Here is a 21,444-nt window from a genome sequence, read left to right as displayed (position 1 = left end):
GGCTCGGCCTGTACGGTGCTAGTGGCTCGGCCTGTACGGTGCTAGTGGCTCGGCCTGTACGGTGCTAGTGGCTCGGCCTGTACGGTGCTAGTGGCTCGGCCTGTACGGTGCTAGTGGCTCGGCCTGTACGGTGCTAGTGGCTCGGCCTGTACGGTGCTAGTGGCTCGGCCTGTACGGTGCTAGTGGCTCGGCCTGTACGGTGCTAGTGGCTCGGCCTCTGGGAATGTTTTTGTGGCTTAGAACAGCAAATGATCCCAATATATCTGATGCATATTCAGTCAGATGTCTGACTGTCACCCTCCTTTTTATAAACAGTGTGAATTGGTTCACGTTTCTATTGTGACTCGACTTGCTTTTAATTGGACCAAAATGAATGGATACAGATTGAAAGCACTTCCCCCCCCCCCAACAGTCTTTCCTTCCATCTCATCCTTTTTTGTCGCTCACTTCCTATTTCTTTCTCTACGTGTTTTCTTCCTGCCTTAGTCTGTCCTACTTCCTCTTCTCCCTCATCTCTCTCTCTTACTGTCCGTCCCCTCTCCTCTGTCGCTGGCCTTTCCATCTGCCACTCCTCTGCTTGTCACCACGGCTTTGTTTAAAGACCCACAATGCACAGCGCCGGCCGTGGCTAGACGAGAGGGCGAGCGTGCCCTCAGGCTGGGGCTCTCAGCCTTGACTTTGTGCTAATGAGCGGCACAGACCATTCTAACCCTTCTCCTCCCTCTAAACTATCTACCCCAACCACTGCATTCACCTCTCCCTCACCCCCCGGAGGGTTGGGGTGGTGGCAGAGTGGGAGGTGCGTTGGTGTAGCTGTGCCGTTCTGCCGCCTGGACACGCCCTTCTTGCTGGGTCTCGTCGAGCACAAAGACAGCCTTTTGGAAGCTGCTCCGAGCGAGGCCACATAAAAACGTCTACAGACTACACTGGCACCCGTGGTGTCCCCCTCTAAGCTGATCTAAAGCCCTGGCTTGGCCTCCAGCTTATGACGGTCACTGTGACCTCGCCTGTCACATCAGAAGATTCCCATCTGCTCTTTCCTGTGTTACAATGTCATTGCAGGCGCTAACATCTACTTCCTGGTTCTGACTTGACTCACTGTGCTCTTATCAAACTGTGATGTCAAGGCTTCAGCATAAGAAGTTTGCTTTGCTGATAGCTGCTGGGACTTTTTTAGTTAACAGCTGGAGTGTTAAATTAAACCCAAATACAAGTTTCTCTTTGGTCCTCCATAGTCTTAAAGGTGGAAGAAGGGGCTATATCATGTTGGTGAACAGATGTGCCAAACTGCAATTGCCTGTTGGATTTATGATCACTCTGGTAATTGAGCTTTGCACAGCTTTTCACTCGGCGGTAATAAAACCTAGATGCCAGTTGCTTGCGGATAATCTCTCCTCCCCTCTGGTGAAATGTGCCAGCAGTATCCCATCCATCCCACTGCTGTCTTGCTTCTGAAGCTAAGCAAGGTCGGTCCCTGGACTGGAGACGAGATGCTGCTGGAAGTGTTGTTGGAGGGCCAGTAGGGGCCCTCTTTCCTCTGGTCTAAGGCGAGTCCAATGCCCCAGGGCAGTGAAGGGGACATTGCCCTGCGTAGGGTGTCGTCCTTTGGATGGGACGTTAAACGGGTGTCGTGACTCTCTGTGATCACCTAAAGATGCGATGGCACTTTTATCATAAGAGTTGGTGTTAACCTCTGTGTCCAATCTGGCCCTCGTATCATCATGGCCAGCTAACCATCCCATTCATCCCCCTTCCTTTCCCCTTGTAACTATTCACAAGACACCCGTTAGATCCACCGTATATCTTCATTCAGTGTACGCTTTATTTGGTGACATTCCTAGCATGCAATGACATGTAATTTCAAATCAAATCAAATTTTATTTGTCACATACACATGGTTAGCAGATGTTAATGCGAGTGTAGCGAAATGCTTGTGCTTCTAGTTCCGACAATGCAGTAATAACAAGTAATCTAACTAACAATTCCAAAACTACTGTCTTGTACACAGTGTAAGGGGATAAAGAATATGTACATAAGGATATATGAATGAGTGATGGTACAGAGCAGCATAGGCAAGATACAGTAGATGGTATCGAGTACAGTATGTACAAATGAGATGAGTATGTAAACAAAGTGGCATAGTTTAAAGTGGCTAGTGATACATGTATTACATAAGGATACAGTCGATGATATAGTGTACAGTATATACGTATGCATATGAGATGAATAATGTAGGGTAAGTAACATTATATAAGGTAGCATTGTTTAAAGTGGCTAGTGATATATTTACATTTCCCATCAATTCCCATTATTAAAGTGGCTGGAGTTGAGTCGGTGTCAGTGTGTTGGCAGCAGCCACTCAGTGTTAGTGGTGGCTGTTTAACAGTCTGATGGCCTTGAGATAGAAGCTGTTTTTCAGTCTCTCGGTCCCAGCTTTGATGCACCTGTACTGACCTCGCCTTCTGGATGATAGCGGGATGAACAGGCAGTGGCTCGGGTGGTTGATGTCCTTGATGATCTTTATGGCCTTCCTGTGACATCGGGTGGTGTAGGTGTCCTAGAGGGCAGGTAGTTTGCCCCCGGTGATGCGTTGTGCAGACCTCACTACCCTCTGGAGAGCCTTACGGTTGAGGGCGATGCAGTTGCCATACCAGGCGGTGATACAGCCGGCCAGGATGCTCTCGATTGTGCATCTGTAGAAGTTTGTGAGTGCTTTTGGTGACAAGCCGAATTTCTTCAGCCTCCTGAGGTTGAAGAGGCGCTGCTGCGCCTTCTTCACGATGCTGTCTGTGTGAGTGGACCAATTCAGTTTGTCTGTGATGTGTATGCCGAGGAACTTAAAACTTGCTACCCTCTCCACTACTGTTCCATCGATGTGGATAGGGGGGTGTTGTTCCCTCTGCTAATTTGTGATTACAAACTCAAGAAAGAAAAAAAAAATGTATAATTTGGCTCCTATACACCCTTTTGGATTTGAGAGAGAATGTTTCATATGAGGTGACAGGACAGAATGTCACCTTTTTTTTTAATTTGAGGGTGTTTTCATACCTACAGTGGCAAGGAATAAATGTGAACCCTTTGGAAATACCTGGATTTCTGCATAAATTGGTCCCCCCAAAAAATCTGATTTTTATGTAAGTCACAACAATAGACAAACACAGTATAATTAAACTAATAACACACAAACAATTCTATCTTTACATATAGTTACAGATCAGACCTGCAGAACGGTCAGGAGGATTTTTGGACCATTCATCTTTACAAAACTGTTTCAGTTCAGCAATATTCTTAGGATGTCTGGTTGAACCACCTTCGAGGCCTACAGCCTTTTAAATCGGGTTGAGGTCAGGACTCTTACTCGGCCACTCCAGAAGGGGTATTTTTTCTGTTTAAGCCATTGTTTTACTTCTGTGTTTTGGGTCGTTGCGCTTCAATTGGCAGATAGATGGCCTCGCATTCTCCTGCAAAATGTCTTGATAAACTTGGGAATACATTTTTCCGTCGACGATAACAAGCTGTCCAGGTCCTGATGCAGCAAAGCAGCTCCAAACCATGATTCTCCCTCCACCAGACTTTACAGTGGGGATGAGGTTTTGATGTTGGTGTGCTGTGCCATTTTTTTTATCTCCACACATAGTGTTGTGTGTTTGTGCCAAACAATTAAACTTTAGTTTATTCTGTCCACAGAAATTTTGCCAGTAGCGCTGTGGAACATCCAGGTGCTCTTTTTACAAACTTCAGACGTGCAACAACGTATTTTTTTTGGACAGCAGTGGCTTCTTCCATGGTGTCCTCCCCATGTACACCATTCTTGTTTAGTGTTTTACGTATCGTAGACTCGTCAACAGAGATGTTAGCGTGTTCCAGAGATGTCTGTAAGTCTTTAGCTGACACTCTAGGATTCCTCTTAACCTCATTGAGCATTCTGAACTGTGCTCTTACAGGCATCTTTGCAGGACGGCCACTCCTGGGGAGAGTAGCAACAGTGCTAAACTTTCTCCATTTATAGACAATTTGTCTTACCGTGGACTGATGAACATCAAGGCTTTTAGATATACTTTTGTAACCCTTTCCAGCTTAATGCAAATCAACAATTCTTAATCTTAGGTCTTCTGAGATCTTTGTTTGAGGCATGGTTCACATCAGGCAATGCTTCTTGTGAATAGCAAACTCAAATTGTGTGAGTTTTTTTAATAGTGCAAGGCAGCTGTAACCAACATCTCCAATCTCGTCTCATTGAATGGACTCCAGCTGAACTGACTCCTGACTCCAATTAGTTTTTGGAGAAGTCATTTAGCCTAGGGGGGGTTCACATACTTTTTCCAACCTACACTGTGAATGTTTAAATTATGTATTCAATATAGACCAGAAAAATACAACAATTTATGTTATTAGTTTAATTAAGCACACTGTGTTTGGCTGTTATCGTGGCTAAGATGATCAAATCAAATTTTTATGACTAATTTATGCAGAAATCCAGGTAAATCCCAGGTAAATCCCAGGTAAATCACATACTTTTTCTTGCCGCTGTAAGTGTTTCAGCATTTAGAAATTAAAGCACTATGAAGTCCCACATGTCAAAAGTCATCATTTATTTGGTATAAAAGGTATAAAAGTTCTGTATTTGGTCTCCTGTTCCTAACACCCAATAATGACGTCTAGTTCGGGGCAGCAGGGTAGACTAGTGGTTTCAAGTTCAAACCCCCGAGCTGACAAGGTACAAATCTGTCGCTCGGCCCCTGAACAGGCAGTTAACCCCCTGTTCCTAGGCCGTCATTGAAAATAAGAATTTGTTCTTAATTAACTGACTTGAAAGGTAAATAAAGGTAAAAAAATATTAAATTGGCGTCATGTTCCTAACACCCAATTTTTTATTTTTTTACCTTTAAAGGCAAGTCGGTTAAGAACAAATTCTTATTTTCAATGACGGCCTAGGAACAGTGGGTTAACTGCCTGTTCAGGGGCAGAACGACAGATTTGTACCTTGTCAGCTCGGGGGTTTGAACTTGCAACCTGCCGGTTACTAGTCCAACGCTCTAACCACTAGGTTACCTGCCGCCCCAATGACGACGTCTAGTTTAGTATTTTGTCTCATGTTCCTAACACCCGGTGACTACGTCTAGTTTAGTATTTGGTCTCATGTTCCTAGCACCCAATGATGACGTTTAGAATTTGGTCTCATGTTCCTAACACCCGGTGACTACGTTTAGTCTGTGACTACAAACTCATGTGATTCATTTGCAGTTTGTTTTGGTTTATGTTTTGCCCAATAGTAACTGACATAACAAAAGGAAAACTGCTGAAGCACTAGCTAGAACATTTTTGAAATTGCACCTTGTGCATTCAACTATTACAACTCTCAACAGGAAGTTGAAAGCTCGACTTGAACTTCTTTTTTGACCCCGGCCTTGTTGAGAATGGCTGATCTGGGGATTTGAAATGATAACCTACCTCTCTCAATCACTCCGCTGTCGTGCTTTACGCCTCTACTCTGGGTCTGTGTCCGAGAATAATTTTTTTCCTTTTATCCTTTTGATATGCTTTCTTTCTCACTTCTCTCTTTCGATCTTATCTCGGTGTCTGTCTTGCTCTTTCAGTCATCTCTCGATCTCCCCCCCCCCCCTGCTCTCTCGCAGAGCCCTCTCACTTCTCTCTTTCTATCCCCCACTCAGACGTTTTGCTCTTTTCCCCCCTCACTCGCTTTCACTTTCTCTCTTATGTCTTTCTTTCGGTCTTCTCTCTCTGATTCCCCAGCCATCTCTTTTTCCTCCCTCGCTTTGCTCCTGTGGAGACACTAATTGCAGTGCAGCTGGAGGAGGTGTGCAATTATGGCCTCTGAGCTCGAGCCCTGTGTGTGCCAGCCTAATGGAAACACAAGACTCTCTTGCCACACACGCCATCATTTAGGAACCAATGGGTAATGTTGGGGAGAGATAATGACATGGCTCTTTAAACAAATTTTTTTTAAAGGTTTTTATTTCAGATTAAAAATAGCATCTTCATGGTTCAAGAGCCTCTGTGTTGCGGCCTTAAGTCCTGATTCTGACTTTTTTTTTAATAGAAACATACACAAGGCAACTGTGGGAGTTCTGATTCGTACCTTTTAACATACACAGGTCTACGTGGTAACAATACTGTTGAAATCGTTCATTAATTTGAATAAGTTGACTCATTGATACTTCTAATTATCCATTCTGATTTAGACATGTTTTATACTGAATGCCAGACTCTGTTAAATGTACTGTATATTTGTATTGTATAACATGTTGTAAAACTGGCCTTTGGAAATACAACATGAATGTAGGCCCTTTGATGTCGCAGACAATGCCTTCACTCACACTCTCTCGCTCATATGGGGGGGCCCCCCTGTGGAAGACCGAGAGGGGTGGAACCTAGGGTGTGTCCCAAAATGTCTCCCTATTCCTTTATAGTGGACTACGTTTGGTCAACCTGGTCGAAAGTAGTGCACTATAAAGGGAATAGGATGTCATTTGGCACAATCTCACACACACTATGCCGAGCTTCATTACCAGAAAGGGGACCCTTTCATTTCACCCTCCTCGCGACGTCATCAGTGTTTCCACGGTTACCCGTCACCGCAACGACACACTCGGCTATCCTCTGGAGGGAAGGGATGTCAGAAGGATTTAATTAGCACGTCTGCTTTTATGCCTCCCTGTCTCTCTGCGTTTCATCATCATCATCATCATCACTAATATTTCATGAGTTGTGTGTATTTTATAGGCCTCGCTGTGAGTCTCATTTGTTTCCGAGTAGGCATGTATAGCGGATCCACACTGACCTTTGTACTGTATGCGAGCTGTATGGGACCAGCGTGTGGGTGGTCCAGGTTCTGACCCGATCCACAAGGGTGTTTGAATATCAACAAGCCGTCTTGGTTGCTCCACAGATCAATATACTATATATATATTTTTAGTGTGTCTGTGTGACACCTTAGACCAGACCAGACCAGGGGTATTTATACCTGTTCAGTAGGGACCCCATTCCCCCCCACCACCACACCCCGAATCTAATGACACAACCTTCAAATCGGTACATTTAGATTTTTACATCAAATAATCTTACATTTATTGCATTTTTATCTCATTAATACGAGAAGCCAATGAATGCATATCAATAAAATTCTTACAAATGATCTTTCTCAAACATTTGTTAAGTTCAATCTGTGCTTTTTAAAATGTATTACATTTTGGTGACCCCAAAATGTTCCCTCCTGACCTCAACTTTGAATACCACTACCTTAGTCTGTACGTGTGTGCGTAAACTGTCGTCACACAGTGCTTTAGCTCTCCTGTATCCCGCAGTGAGGAGTGACGACTCAGACGGTCTGCTTTCCTGCGTGTGTGTGTGTGTGTGTGTGTGTGTGTGTGTGAGTGAGTGAGAGACACACAAAACAACACACAGTAGGTGGCAGGGTTTGTCATACGACTGGGGAAAGCTGGTGGCATCAATATTTTATCTGACTTTTTTATGACCTTAGCATCCGCTCTTCCTGATGAAACTGGGTTTGCACACAACCAACATTTCTGCAGAAACCATCTCAGGGAAGCACATCTGCATGCCTGTCGTCCTCAACAGGGGTTTTGACCTGACTGCTCTTCACAGGATGAATTATGGTTTCAACTGTACCGGGCAGATGGCGTCTTGTGGGCGAGCGGTTTGCTGATGTGAACAGAGTGCTCCGTGGTGGTGGTGGGGTTATGGTATGGGGCAGACATAAGCTACGGACAGCGAACACAATTACATTTTTATCAATGGCAATTTTGAATGCAGCGATACCGTGACCTATATCCTGAGGCCCATTGTCGTGCCATTCGTCTGCCGCCATCAACCTCATGTTTCAGCATGATAATGTCGCAAGGACTTGTACACAATTCCTGGAATCTGAAAATGTCCCAGTTCTTCCATGGTCTGCATACTCACCAGACACGTCACCGTTCGGGATGCTCTGGATCGTTGTGTACGACAGCATGTTCCAGTTCCCACCAATATCCAGCAACTTTGCACAGTCATTGAAGAGGAGTGGGACAACATTCCACAATCAACAGCCTGATCAACGCGATGTGAAAGGAGATGTCACACTGCATGAGGCAAATGGTGTTCACACCAGATACGGACTGGATTGCTGATCCATGGCCCTACTTAAATTTGTAGGTATCTGTGACCAACCGATGCATATCTGTATTCCCAGTCATGTGAAATCCATAGATTAGGACCTAATTAATTTATTTAAATTGACTGATTTTACATACAAAAATATATATTTTTGTTCAGTCTATTTTGCATGGGCTACACGTCATGCTGTCTCAAGTTTCCATATGTACCGTGTGGGTCCTCTGCTAAGAAACACCAGACTCTATTACGCTCAGGTTATTTACCCATTTTTGTCTTGTGTAACGCACAAGAGGAGAGTTTATGCACAAGACAGCGTGTAATACACAAGACAAATGGTCGGTCTCTATTTCTCTTTCTTTCTCTGCTAACTACTTAGACTAGCACTTTGGACTAAGGGATGCAAAAAATATATATATATCTGCATTGCCATGGCAACCCCCTCCAATAGCTTTCACACTTGGCGCCCAGATGGTACCCCCCCCCCCCCCCCTGAGGTATTATGTTGCTCTCCTGTCCCCCTCTTAAAACAACACTTCAGACTCCTCAGACTTACCAAAGCTGTTTGTGCTAATGTGGGGGGGGAATTAATGTGGTTTATGCTGTGACGCAAGTGATTTCTGATCTGCCTCCCAACAAAATGGTGAAGCATTCAGCACCGTTGTTTCTGACAGGCAGATGGTGTGGATGTTTGATTAGGCTGAGGCACATTCAACATCGGATGTGTTCTGGTTGGTGGTGAAGTGTGGAGTCGTAGTGTGTGTTGTGTTCTGTCAGAGACTGTATTTACACACTAGAGTTATCAGAGAAACACCTGTATACACATATTACTGAAGTGTGTAGACCCAAATCTCGACACTAACACTAGTGTACGACACTAACACTTCGGTTCCCCATCTCTCTGTGTGTCTCCCTGTCGCTCTCTCTCCCCTTCTTGCACTCGCCCCGGTCGCTCTCTCCGCATCTCGCCCCGGTCGCTCCCTCTCCGCATCTCGCCCCGGTCGCTCCCTCTCCGCATCTCGCCCCGGTCGCTCCCTCTCCGCATCTCGCCCCGGTCGCTCCCTCTCCGCCTCTCGCCCCGGTCGCTCCCTCTCCGCCTCTCGCCCCGGTCGCTCCCTCTCCGCCTCTCGCCCCGGTCGCTCCCTCTCCGCCTCTCGCCCCGGTCGCTCCCTCTCCGCCTCTCGCCCCGGTCGCTCCCTCTCCGCCTCTCGCCCCGGTCGCTCCCTCTCCGCCTCTCGCCCCGGTCGCTCCCTCTCCGCCTCTCGCCCCGGTCGCTCCCTCTCCGCCTCTCGCCCCGGTCGCTCCCTCTCCGCCTCTCGCCCCGGTCGCTCCCTCTCCGCCTCTCGCCCCGGTCGCTCCCTCTCCGCCTCTCGCCCCGGTCGCTCTCTCTCCGCCTCTCGCTCGCTCCATTTTTTTATTTAAAAAAATATATATATTTAAATTTTTTGCTTTGTCATTAATTTGGTTGGGCCAGATTTTCTGAGTGCTGTCTTGAGGCTCTAGGGGTTGGTTTGGGTCAGTGAACTGAGCCTCAGAACCATCTGGCTGAGGGGACTCATCTCTTGTTTCATCTCTTGACATTGTAGTGCTGTGTTTTGAGGTTTCTGTTTTTTTTTTAAATAGTTGTAAAATGTTGTCTTTTCCCCCCCAATTTGAATAAGGAGGTGTTGGCCCAAATCTGCTCTACATACTCTATTTTGAGTGTTTCTTTGCACTTGCACCGTCGACAGAAGAATGATCATTTAATTGCTATTGTGATGTTTGTGTAAATTAATTCCTTGGGTTGCCAATTGGTGATTTGACATGAAAATGAAAATGTAATTCATTAATTTGTGCAATACACTCTTGCAAAACTCTGCATACTGTATACTGTTGATTGGATATTTGTCCCATTTGGTAAATTCATAATAAGAGAGTGGAACCCATACTTCACTGCCATATAAAGCAACTGGTTCTATAACTGATTGAACATGTTTGAGCCAGTTTCAAATTTGTCTCCATTTTTATAGATTGGTGTGATCAATCCTTGGTTCCAAATATCAGGGAAATTACCTGCAGATAATCAAATCAAATTGTGTTAGTCACATCCACATTATTTTGCAGATATTGCGGGTGTTATTGCAGGTGTAGCGAAGTACTTGTAATGTTAAATAGTTTGAGTATGGCCAATTTTTTTTTATTTGTGGTCTGTATATTTGATTTAAAATACCATCAGTACCACAGGCCTTTTTGGGTTGTGGAGTGCATCGTTTTTCCAATAATTATTATTCTGTAATTGGGGTATCTACATGATTCTGATAGTCTTTGACTGCTGATTCAAGGATTTGTAATTGTTTTTGTATATCTTGTTGTTCTGGGCTCTTTGTTATATTGCTGCAAAGTGATTTCTCCACATATCACCATTTTGGATAGCCAATTCATCACGATGTGATTTGTTTTTTTAACTTAGAATTAAACCACTTCTGGAAGAATTTGAATATGGATTCAATTCCTCAATTGAATTGAGGAATTGATTTTATAATGTGCTGTTCCTTTTTTGTTCTTAGGGTGTGTTTGTATTGCTTCAGTGTTTCTCCATATCGAAGGTGTATAAAAAAATGTTTTTGTCTGGTTCTCTGTTTTGTCATTTTTAGATATTTCTCATTGCCTTCGTTAGATTTTTACAAACATTATCAAACCATTTTTCATTCTCCTAACATATTGATTATGTTCCAAACGGCCAAATTTACACCTGCATTGCTGTAGGAGAACGTTAAGGCTAAAAAGTTGTCCAGGAGGGATTGTATTATTTTTTGGGCTACTAATAGCTTTTTGGTAGATTCCTGTACTGTTTGCACACCATCTATAGGCCTGTTTTATTAGCATGTCATTTTATTGGGCCTTGATGCTTCATGGTTTGGTTTTGCTCTTCTCAGATACACTGTGATTTTACTGTGGTCTGAGAGAGGTGTTAATGGGCTGACTGAAGGCTCTGGGTTGAGGTCCTGCAGCCTTTTCCCTCGCTCGCTCGCTCTCCAGCAGCTCCTCTCTTAGTGTGGTCATCTTGTTATTTACTGCTCTCTGTCTTTTTGTAGATCTCTAACCTCCGTTGTTAGATCAGCTCTCTCTTGCTGGACCTCTTTCAGCTGTGCTGCTGTCCTGTTCTGTCCACACCTTGGTTAGGACTGCTCTAAGGTGTGGATGTTTGGTTGCTGTTTGCTCACGCTCACCCTTAGAAGGACAACTTCCCCCTCCAGTTTGGTGAACTCCTCCCTCATGGCAGCCATGGTAGTGAGGAGGGGTCTGAACCTACTCTGCACTGAGGGGGGGATGTGGCTTTGGATGGAGAGAGTGGGGGTGGTGCTGGTTGAGTCTCTCTGGGGGAGGGTGTCACTCTTGCTCTCTCTGGGGAAGGGTGTCTCTCTCTCTCGCGCGCCCTCTCTGGGTGTGGGTGGCTCTCTCTCTCGCGCCCTCTCTGGGTGTGGGTGGCTCTCGCTCTCCTTAATGGTCTGAAAGTCTGTTTCAAACCATGTTATTTCCAGTTGGGGAACCCTGTGTTACTGATTCCCTCTTTCTTTATGGATGGGTAGTGAGAGCAGACTGCTGTGAGCCATGCATTTGGCTGGTCAATGAGAAAGATGAGATTACTCACATCACTGATTTTGTAGAGATCTGCGAAAAGTGTTTCTGGCCTCCTTTTGTAGCTTCTGTTTTTAAAAAGCTTTCCTCGTTGTCATTTCTGGCCTGTGGATGGCAGAGGATGGACTCGATGCTAAGGGGGGGGAGGGCGGGCATGGTTCAGGTGGGTTCTGCTGCCTCTCTGTTCTTCTGCCGCATTGTTGCCATCGCAACCATTTTTGTTTGTATACTGCTAGTTAGTTGTAACTAGTGGTGCACAGTCGTAGGAGTCGACACTTGCTCGACTCCCAGCACACACTGAAACGGATGCGCACACACACACCACTTCCATTACTGCAGAGTCCCATTAGGAAGATTACATTCACGTTCTAGAGGGCTGACGTGAGCATGATGCTGCCCATTTGCTCATCAATTTAGCCTATAAAAGGCCTGTTTATGTTTGAATATAGAAGGTGGTGTACAGCAACTAGAATATTTCAGTGATATTTCTGCTACGTGCTGCCTTGAAGGATCCCATGGAGTGGTGCGGTGCACTCCACGCTAATAAGCCTATTATTTGTCATGTTCGAGCCCTATTCGGACGGGTATTGCTAGAGACGTTGGTTTTGTAATTATTATCCAAGCATGTGCTTGGTTTTTCAAAACTGCCCCCTGTAATTCCATTTATTATGGCTGCCAAATGTATAGGTCTCCCCATAATATTTAAATTGAGGAAATGTGAAAATAATAAATATTTTAGTGATCCATGGTATAGACGTCCTTCCCAATAACAATGCCCCCTCTTCCTGCTGATTTCAGCAACTGAACTGTATTTGCACATTACTGTGTTTATGGATCAGAAAGTGAATTTACCATTTCCAAAAAGTTTAGCGGCGGTGCTGCTTTGCGATCTATTGCCTAGGACAGGGCTCTCAACCCTATTCGTGGAATGCTACCATCCTGTAGGTTTTCACTCCAACAAGAATCTAGCGCACCCGATTCCAAATCTTAGTTTGTTGATACAATGAAACAGATTAGTTAGGCTACAACTGAAGTTGGAGCGAAAACCTAAAGGAAGATACATAGATGCATACAAAGTTTTAGTGAATTTACGAGCATTTCTAGACAATGCATTACTAGATACAGATATATAGCCTATGCGCAAGGTTCTGTCTGCTTGACCTGATCATTTCTCCCCCGAGCCCACGTTAGCTCTCCTGCTCTTTTCTCCTCGCTATGTAAAACGCCAGCGTGTGTTTTGTCTCCGATCTGTTGCATGTAGAAGAGCTCAGCCTACTCAGTCATAGTCCTACTTTACTGAATTTGAGCGAGACATTGCAAGCCAAGAAATTGCGAAATACAGCATTGCAATACCCTTCATCCTTTGATGACTGATGCACGTTTCTTACTGTCTATCTGGTGGCTGTTGTCCCGAAAATCCCCCCCGCGCGTGAACGCGCACACACTCAATTCTTCATTGCTGCGACTTGCCTGCTAGTTGAGATTTCTGCTCTTCACTCCGTTGTCAGTTTAGCCTACATTCCACTGATCTTAGTAGCAGAAAGTATTTTTAAAAAATGTGTCCTTCAAGGCAGCTGTCAATGATCACGTTACATGCTGACCAGACCGGACACGTCGCGTGCGCGAGCGTCGCAAAATAAATTTAGAAATCAGTTATTGCACCCACACTGCTCACGCGCGCCAACGAGCGTCTAAAATAGAACTCCTTTCTATTTATGACGCAGTTCGCGCTGCAAGTCCTGCCTCTCCCATCTCCTCATTGGTTTATAGAAGCAGGTACCCACGTGCCATCTCCTCATTGGTTATACCCACATGGGTGATTGAAAGAAACCGTTTTACCGGTTGTCGTGGTAATACAATGAAAGTTTAGATGCATCACCAGAGATGACTATAAACGATTCGGTTGACCGTTTTATGTGTGGATTAATTGTCGGAGTAGAGGTCCTTCTGCAGTTCAGGTAAAATAACACCTCAATGTTTATATCCCAGGACAAATTAGCTAGCAAGTGCAAGCTAACTAGCTAAATTGCCATACATGTTTAATTATTTTTGACCTGTCCCCAAATTAATGTCATTGGTTCAGAGTTTGTTTTGATATTTTAACCTGTGTGTGTCACGCAGCCGGTTTGGGTTCTGTGTTAGGCTGCTTTTCATTTAATTTAAGGCGGTTTGATCGCAGGGGAGCCACTAGTAATATCTGCAGTTTTCGGTTTGACTATTTGTTTCGAGTGTATTAGTCTATAAATAAATCTTTGTCTTATTCGACGAGTAGTTGTTCTGAAATGTTTACTGCTTGCCTATGTTTTACTCCCTCTCTGTTTAATACAACACGCATACATTAATAGTTCATTTATGTTGCCTATCCTGAAGTGAAGTTTGTTCTATAGAAAGAATTTAACTCTGACAAAATTAAGGAAATTAAAAGGGGGGGGGGGGGGGGGGATTTCTGCAAAGGCCATTTTCTTGCCTGCTGAAATCCCCCCCCCCCCCCCTTTTCCTTAATTTTGTGACTATAGTCAAATTCTTTTTGTGGCACACACTGCTGGTCAACATGAGCTACCAACATTTTTCTGAAGTGTGCCAGGCCTTGCAGTCCCAAGATAGAAAGAGAGGGGGGGGGGGGGGGGGATTTATTTAGTGATTTATTTCAGCTTTTATTTCTTTCATCACATTCCCAGTGGGTTAGAAGTTTACATACACTCAATTAGTATTTTGTAGCATTGCCTTTAAATTGTTTAACTTGGGTCAAACATTTCAGGTAGCCTTCCACAAGCTTCCCACAATAAATTGGGTGAATTTTGACCCATTCCTCCTGACAGAGCTGGTGTAACTGAGTCAGGTTTGTAGGCCTCCTTGCTCGCACACGCTTTTTCAGTTCTGCCCCAAAAATATTCTATAGGATTGAGGTCAGGACTTTGTGATGGCCATTCCAATACATTGACTTTGTTGTCCTTAAACCATTTTGCCATTACTTTGGAAGTATGCTTGAGGTCATTGTCCATTTGGAAGACCCATGTGCAACCAAGCTTTAACTTCCTGACTGATGTCTTGAGATGTTGCTTCAATATAACCACATCATTTTTCACCCTCATGCCATCTATTTTGTGAGGTGCACCAGTCCCTCCTGCAGCAAAGCACCCCCACAACATGATGCTGCCACCCCCGTGCTTCACGGTTGGGATGGTGTTCTTCGGCTTGCAAGCCTCCTTTTTCCTCTAAACATAACAATGGTCATTATGGCCAAACAGTTATATTTTTGGTTCATCAGACCAGAGGACATTTCTCCAAAAAGTACGATCTTTGCCCCCATGTGCAGTTGCAAACTGTGGTCAGGCTTTTTTTTATGGTGGTATAGGAGCAGTGGCTTTTTCCTTGCTGAGCGGCCTTTCAGGTCATGTCGATATAGGACTCGTTTTACTGTGGATATAGATACTTTTGTACCGGTTTCCTCCAGCATCTTCACAAGGTCCTTTGCTGTTGTTCATGGATTGATTTGCACTTTTCGCCCAAAGTACGTTCACCTCTAGGAGACAGAACGCGTCTCCTTCTTGAGCTGTATGACGGCTGCCCATGGTGTTTATACTTGCGTACTATTGTTTGTACAGATGAACGTGGTAGCTTCAGGCATTTGGAAATTACTCCCAAGGATGAACCAGACTTGTTGAGGTCTCCAGTTTGGAGGTCTTGGCTGATTTCTTTTGATTTTTTTCCCATGCTTTTAGCAGAGGCACTGAGTTTGAAGGTAGGCCTTGAAATACATCCACAGGTACACCTCCAATTGACTCATGATGCCAATTAGCCTATCAGAAGCTTCTAAAGCCATGACATAATTTTCTGGAATTTTCCAAGCTGTTTAAATGCACCGTCAACTTAGTGTATGTAAACTTCTGGCCCACTGGAATTGTGATACAGTGAATTATAAGTGAAATAATCTGTCTGTAAACAATTGTTGGATAAAATACTTGTGTCATCCACAAAGTAGATGTCCTAACCGACTTGCCAAAACTATAGTTTGTTAAGAAATTTGTGGAGTGGTTGAAAAACGAGTTTCAATGACTCCAACCTAAGTGTATATAAACTTCCAACTTCAACTGTACTTTCTATAGAACAAACTTCACGTCAGGATAGGCAATCAAAATGAATAATGAATGTATGTGTGTTATATTAAACATAGAGGAGGGAGTAAAATGTAAAAAAATTAAAAATGTATATTCTCATTTAATAGAGTTGTTTGTTCATTATTTCATTTATTTTTAGATTTGAATCAGTCTCATTTTAAAAACCAAAAAGATAAATAAATCAGGAGCTTTCTCTGAGCATGTCTGTAGCGCTATCTCTCCCTCTCTCCTCCCCATCTCTCTCTCCTCCCCATCTCTCTCTCCTCTCCCCTCCTCTCCCCTCCTCTCCCCTCCGCTCCCCTCCGCTCCCCTCCGCTCCGCTCCTCTCCCTCTCCTCCTCTCCCTCTCCCCCTCTCCTCCTCCCCCTCTCGCCCCTCTCTCTTCTCCCCATCTCGCTCTCTCTTCTCCTCCCACATCTCGCCTTAATAGATTAGTTATGCAGAACGTCTTGAAGCATCTTACAGAGGTGGAAACATTACTGCAGAAGTGCCTCCTTCCTCTCAGATGACCACCTCTACACCAGCCAGTCAGTGGGGCTTCCCTGGTTAGTTATATATTAAGAGTCTTCTGTTTGCTGCTGGAGAGAAGTAGGGCAAAGAAAATGATGAAGAGAAACCGTGCCAGATTGCAATCTCAGCCTTTTGCTCCAGTGGTGCGTGACCACAACCAGTAAAGATGGGTATGCTGCCCTCTACTGGTTAATGTTACAAGATGTCTGAGGACCACTGAATTACAGAATGAAGGCACTGAGATGGAAGGTCTAGGTGAGGTTTGAGGACCACTGAATTACAGAATGAAGGCACTGAGATGGAAGGTCTAGGTGAGGTTTGAGGACCACTGAATTACAGAATGAAGGTACTGAGATGGAAGGTCTAGGTGAGGTTTGAGGACCACTGAATTACAGAATGAAGGTACTGAGATGAAAGGTCTAGGGGACCCCGAGGTGTAGTTGGGGAACCACTGTCTTAGAGGATTGGATAAGTATAAGCAAATCATTACATTCAACATGGTGTATCAGTGCAATATAGAGGTAGCACTGCTTACCTCCAGTCCTCTCAGATCTCCCTTGGGGTTAGGGCGTAGGTACCAGGTCCTCTCAGATCTACCTTGGGGTTAGGGTGTAGGTACCAGGTCCTCTCTGATCTACCTTGGGGTTAGGGTGTAGGTACCAGGTCCTCTCTGATCTACCTTGGGGTTAGGGTGTAGGTACCAGGTCCTCTCAGATCTACCTTGGGGTTAGGGTGTAGGTACCCAGTCCTCTCTGATCTACCTTGGGGTTAGGGTGTAGGTACCAGGTCCTCTCAGATCTACCTTGGGGTTAGGGTGTAGGTACCAGGTCCTCTCTGATCTACCTTGGGGTTAGGGTGTAGGTACCAGGTTCTCTCTGATCTACCTTGGGGTTAGGGTGTAGGTACCAGGTCCTCTCAGATCTCCCTTGGGGTTAGGGCGTAGGTACCAGGTCCTCTCAGATCTACCTTGGGGTTAGGGTGTAGGTACCCAGTCCTCTCTGATCTACCTTGGGGTTAGGGTGTAGGTACCAGGTCCTCTCAGATCTACCTTGGGGTTAGGGTGTAGGTACCAGGTCCTCTCTGATCTACCTTGGGGTTAGGGTGTAGGTACCAGGTTCTCTCTGATCTACCTTGGGGTTAGGGTGTAGGTACCAGGTCCTCTCAGATCTACCTTGGGTTTAGGGTGTAGGCACCCGGTCCTCTCTGATCTACCTTGGGGTTAGGGTGTAGGCACCAGGTCCTCTCTGATCTACCTTGGGGTTAGGGTGTAGTTAGGGCAAAGCTTTTCAATTACTTGTTTCATCTGTGCTGATGTTGGTCGTGGTGGGGATATCTACTGAGCTTCTTTCCTGAGTGACATCAGGACATCTAGACACATGGCTGTTTTTAGAAACTTGACTGACAAGACCTGACGCTTGGCAAAAAAAGAAATGCGTTATTCGTAACACGTCTTCCCAGTTGCTCCACTGATGTTGTTGTTGTTGTTTAAATGCTTGTCACTTACATCCCCGGGCGCCTTGTATTCTAATGGAATTATGTCCGGCCCACAGTTGTGTAAATGCTCAATCAATATCATCTGTGAATTGCTGCCCCTATCAGACTATACAGGGTAGGATGGATCAAATGACACCTTATTCCCTATATATTGCACTACTTTAGACCAGTGCCCCATAGGGTAGTGCACTACTTTTCACCAGGGCCCCATAGGGTAGTGCACTACTTTTCACCAGGGCTCCATAGGGTAGTGCACTACTTTTCACCAGGGCCCCATAGGGTAGTGCACTATGTAGGGAATAAATGACCATTGGGGATGCAACTGCCCCCCCCCCCCCCCCCCCCCCCCACCCACTGTGTCAGTGTGGAAGATTTTCAAAGGAGGAGGTAGTGTAACGGCAGGGTCTTTGTGTGAATCCGTGCTAAGGTCCTAGCTAGTCAGTAATCAGACTGATCAAGTGATTACTACAACTGAGGACAGTATAAGCTTATATCATATAATGTAGGATTAAATGTGTATTGTCACTTACTAATGCAAGCTGTAGCTTATCAAAGTTAACTGGCTAACTCATTCATTCTGCTTTGTAGTTTGCCTCCCTCGGTTGTCCAAAGCTGTTCTGTTGTGAATATGATCACTTAACATTCACTTGCAGTTCTATGTCCTTACACAAGGGGGCGTCTTAGTATTGCAAATCAACCTGGTTGGCCTTTTGTGCAAAGACATATTTCAAGTTTAGTTATTCATCTCTGTCTCCCTCTGTGTGTCTGTTTCTCTCTCCCTCTGTGTGTCTGTCTCTCTCTCTCTCCCTCCCTCTGTGTGTCTGTCTCTCTCTCCCTCCCTCTGTGTGTCTGTCTCTCTCTCCCTCCCTCTGTGTGTCTGTCTCTCTCTCCCTCCCTCTGTGTGTCTGTCTCTCTCTCCCTCCCTCTGTGTGTCTGTCTCTCTCTCCCTCCCTCTGTGTGTCTGTCTCTCTCTCCCTCCCTCTGTGTGTCTGTCTCTCTCTCCCTCCCTCTGTGTGTCTGTCTCTCTCTCCCTCCCTCTGTGTGTCTGTCTCTCTCTCCCTCCCTCTGTGTGTCTGTCTCTCTCTCCCTCCCTCTGTGTGTCTGTCTCTCTCTCTCTCCCTCTGTGTGTCTGTCTCTCTCTCTCTCCCTCTGTGTGTCTGTCTCTCTCTCTCTCCCTCTGTGTGTCTGTCTCTCTCTCTCTCTCTCCCTCTGTGTGTCTGGGATGGTAGACCTAAGGTTTGGTTTTACAGTTTGAGTTTCCAGTTTTATTAGTCATATGTACAGGATAAGCATCCAGGGATTTTTCTACCATTGAAGTCCTTGGGTGGGCTGCCTAAGCGTTTTTTTTCTTTTCGAGACGCCTAAAATTATTCTACGTTTTTGTAATGGAAAAATGCTTTCAGTGTAAAAACTTAAACGATTTAAACCCAGATGATAAAAAAATAAAAAAGATAATGGACCTATATATTTTCAAATAATATAATCTTTGAGTACTAACAATCACCAAAATAAAATGCAAGATAGTCAGGGAGAATTGAAAAATCCCAAAACAATGACGTAAAAGGCTGTGTAGAATAGAATAAACAGTTTAATACATATAAGTATAATACATGAAGCCACAATTTACAGTCCAATATATACATGTGATTTTTGTGGAAAGGGGGGGGCGGGGGGAGGTTGTGGAGTATTTTTTTAAATGTATTTTTTTTTTGTAATTGTGCAGTATTTAGCAATAATAATAAATCTGTTAGCAGCGTGTGTGGATACGAGTGTATATCTATATGGGTGAGTGCATGTGTGCCAAGGTACGGAGACTCGGAGAACCCTCTCTAGTTGATGTCCTGGATGGGTGGGGAGCATGGTCCAAGTTGATGTACTGGGTTGTCTTCACCAACCGCTGAAGGGCCTTACGGTTGTTGCAGGCGGAGCAATTCCTGTACCAGGCCGTGATGCAACCGGTCAGGGCGCTCTCGATGGTGCAGGCGTATCGTTGGTAGTATTTGCAGGGGACCCGGGGATGCATGCCACATTTCTTCAGCCGTCTTAGGAAGTAGAGACTCTGTTGAGCCCTCTTGACGAGTGGTGGTGTTGTTGGTCCATGTTAAGTCCTTGGTGATGTGGACACAGAGGAACTTAAACCTGCTGACTCTCTCTACTACAGTCCTATGGATTCCCCCCCCCCCCCCCCACCCCTGCTTCCTGAAGTCATCAAACTCCTTTGTTTTTCTGACGTTGAGGGAGAGGTCATTGTCCTGGCATCACAATGCCGGTTCACTTACCACCTCCCCATTGGCTGACTCGTCTTAGTTGGTTATCAGGCCTACAACCGTGGTGTCGTCAGTAAACGTGATGATGGAGTTAGTGTCGTGCAAAGCCAACCGAGAGCACAGCAGAGGACTGAGGACACACCCCTGGGTGGCCCCTGTGTTAAGAGTCGTTGTGGAGGAAGTGGCGTTGCCAATCCTCACAGCCTGTAGTCGGCCCATCAGGAAGTCCAGGATCCAGTTGCAGAGGGTGGTGTCCAAGCTCAAAGCACTGGGTCTGGTGTCGAACATGGAGGGAACAATCGTGTTGAACTCTCTGAACTGTTTTATCTCGCTTTTATCTAGGTTTACTCAGTCTGCCTTTCGGTTCCATTTCACTGTATTTTTACTAATAATTTAAAAAAATAGTTTTTTAAAATTAATTTGCCATTGTCAGCATCTTATCGCTTTGACTTGTGAAAAATGTTAATAAAATTGAAATGAGACTGCAGCTTGCTTTATTGATATTTCCCCCCACATTTTTATATATATAAAAGTAGGGTTATAATATCCTTGAAAAAGTCTCAGCTGTTTAAAATTTCCAGGCTGGCGTGCAGCCGTTCCATAAAACAGTAATGTTTCATCCTTTTGTACGTGTGCCGATTTCCATTGTAAAAGTCACATACTTTCCTATGTGTTCCCTCTCTGACGGCCAGAGAGCCTCGTCTGCCAGTCCAGCCACCTCCGCGCGCTTGTAGAAAATGTGCTTGGTTGCGCAATGAATTTAAGCGGCAAGTTTACCTAGAATTTGTTGGCGTGACTGAGTCATGGGGCGCGCACGCACACACACACACACACACACACGCGCACACTCTCACACACACACACACACATCTGCTTTTGGATGATGGCATGGAACTTCTGTATGTTTCACCTTCGAAAAAATCTGAAACGTTCTCTATATTATCCGTTTGTCCAACCGTGTGTCGTGGTCGTAGAAATGCCACTCTCTCACTGGCGCCATGGTTCATTTGACCCGAATTGACCAATCACTTGGTAATGCTAATAGGCTACTAGGACCTGTCCATCTAGAAAATGGTTTGTGTGAACTTTCTCTAAGCTCTATGTACGCTTTCATACTATGATTTATTCACTCTGATTTAATCTCTCTGATTGAATCTCTCTATGATTTAATCACTGATTTTAATCTCTCTATGATTTAATCACTCTGATTTAATCTCTCTATGATTTAATCACTCTGATTTAATCTCTCTCTGATTTAATCTCTCTCTGATTTAATCTCTCTCTGATTTTAATCTCTCTGATTTA

The 21,444-nt window shown here is 44.8% G+C and overlaps 2 protein-coding genes across 2 annotated transcripts in view; one reads left to right on the top strand and one right to left on the bottom strand.

Annotated features, from left to right (window-relative positions):
• The window catches only part of LOC139409832 (ras-specific guanine nucleotide-releasing factor RalGPS1), a 268,460-nt gene that overhangs the window by 31,725 nt on the left and 215,291 nt on the right, over positions 1-21,444 (top strand). The gene's annotated exons all lie outside the window — the stretch shown is intronic.
• On the bottom strand, positions 6,547-19,895 carry LOC139409627 (octapeptide-repeat protein T2-like). Its single transcript, XM_071155049.1, has 3 exons — positions 19,750-19,895; positions 9,072-9,537; positions 6,547-6,621 (listed from the first exon to the last, which is right to left on the bottom strand). The coding sequence occupies exons 1-3, from the start codon at positions 19,893-19,895 to the stop codon at positions 6,547-6,549; spliced, it is 687 nt and encodes a 228-aa protein (XP_071011150.1).

The sequence above is a fragment of the Oncorhynchus clarkii genome, chromosome 5, assembly GCF_045791955.1.
Source record: "Oncorhynchus clarkii lewisi isolate Uvic-CL-2024 chromosome 5, UVic_Ocla_1.0, whole genome shotgun sequence".
NCBI lineage: Eukaryota > Metazoa > Chordata > Actinopteri > Salmoniformes > Salmonidae > Oncorhynchus > Oncorhynchus clarkii.
Note: the sequence above shows the minus strand (reverse complement) of the source record. Positions and strands in the feature narration are given on the sequence as shown.

Excerpts from the sequence above, each read along its gene's own strand:
- LOC139409627 (XM_071155049.1), bottom strand. The coding sequence starts at position 19,895 with ATGCATCCCCGGGTCCCCTGCAAATACTACCAACGATACGCCTGCACC. Across the intron at positions 9,538-19,749 it reads CGGTTGGTGAAGACAACCCA|CGAGCGAGAGGCGGAGAGAG; the intron begins GTACATCAACTT and ends AAAAAAATGGAG. Across the intron at positions 6,622-9,071 it reads AGAGAGCGACCGGGGCGAGT|AGGATAGCCGAGTGTGTCGT; the intron begins GCAAGAAGGGGA and ends CCTTCCCTCCAG.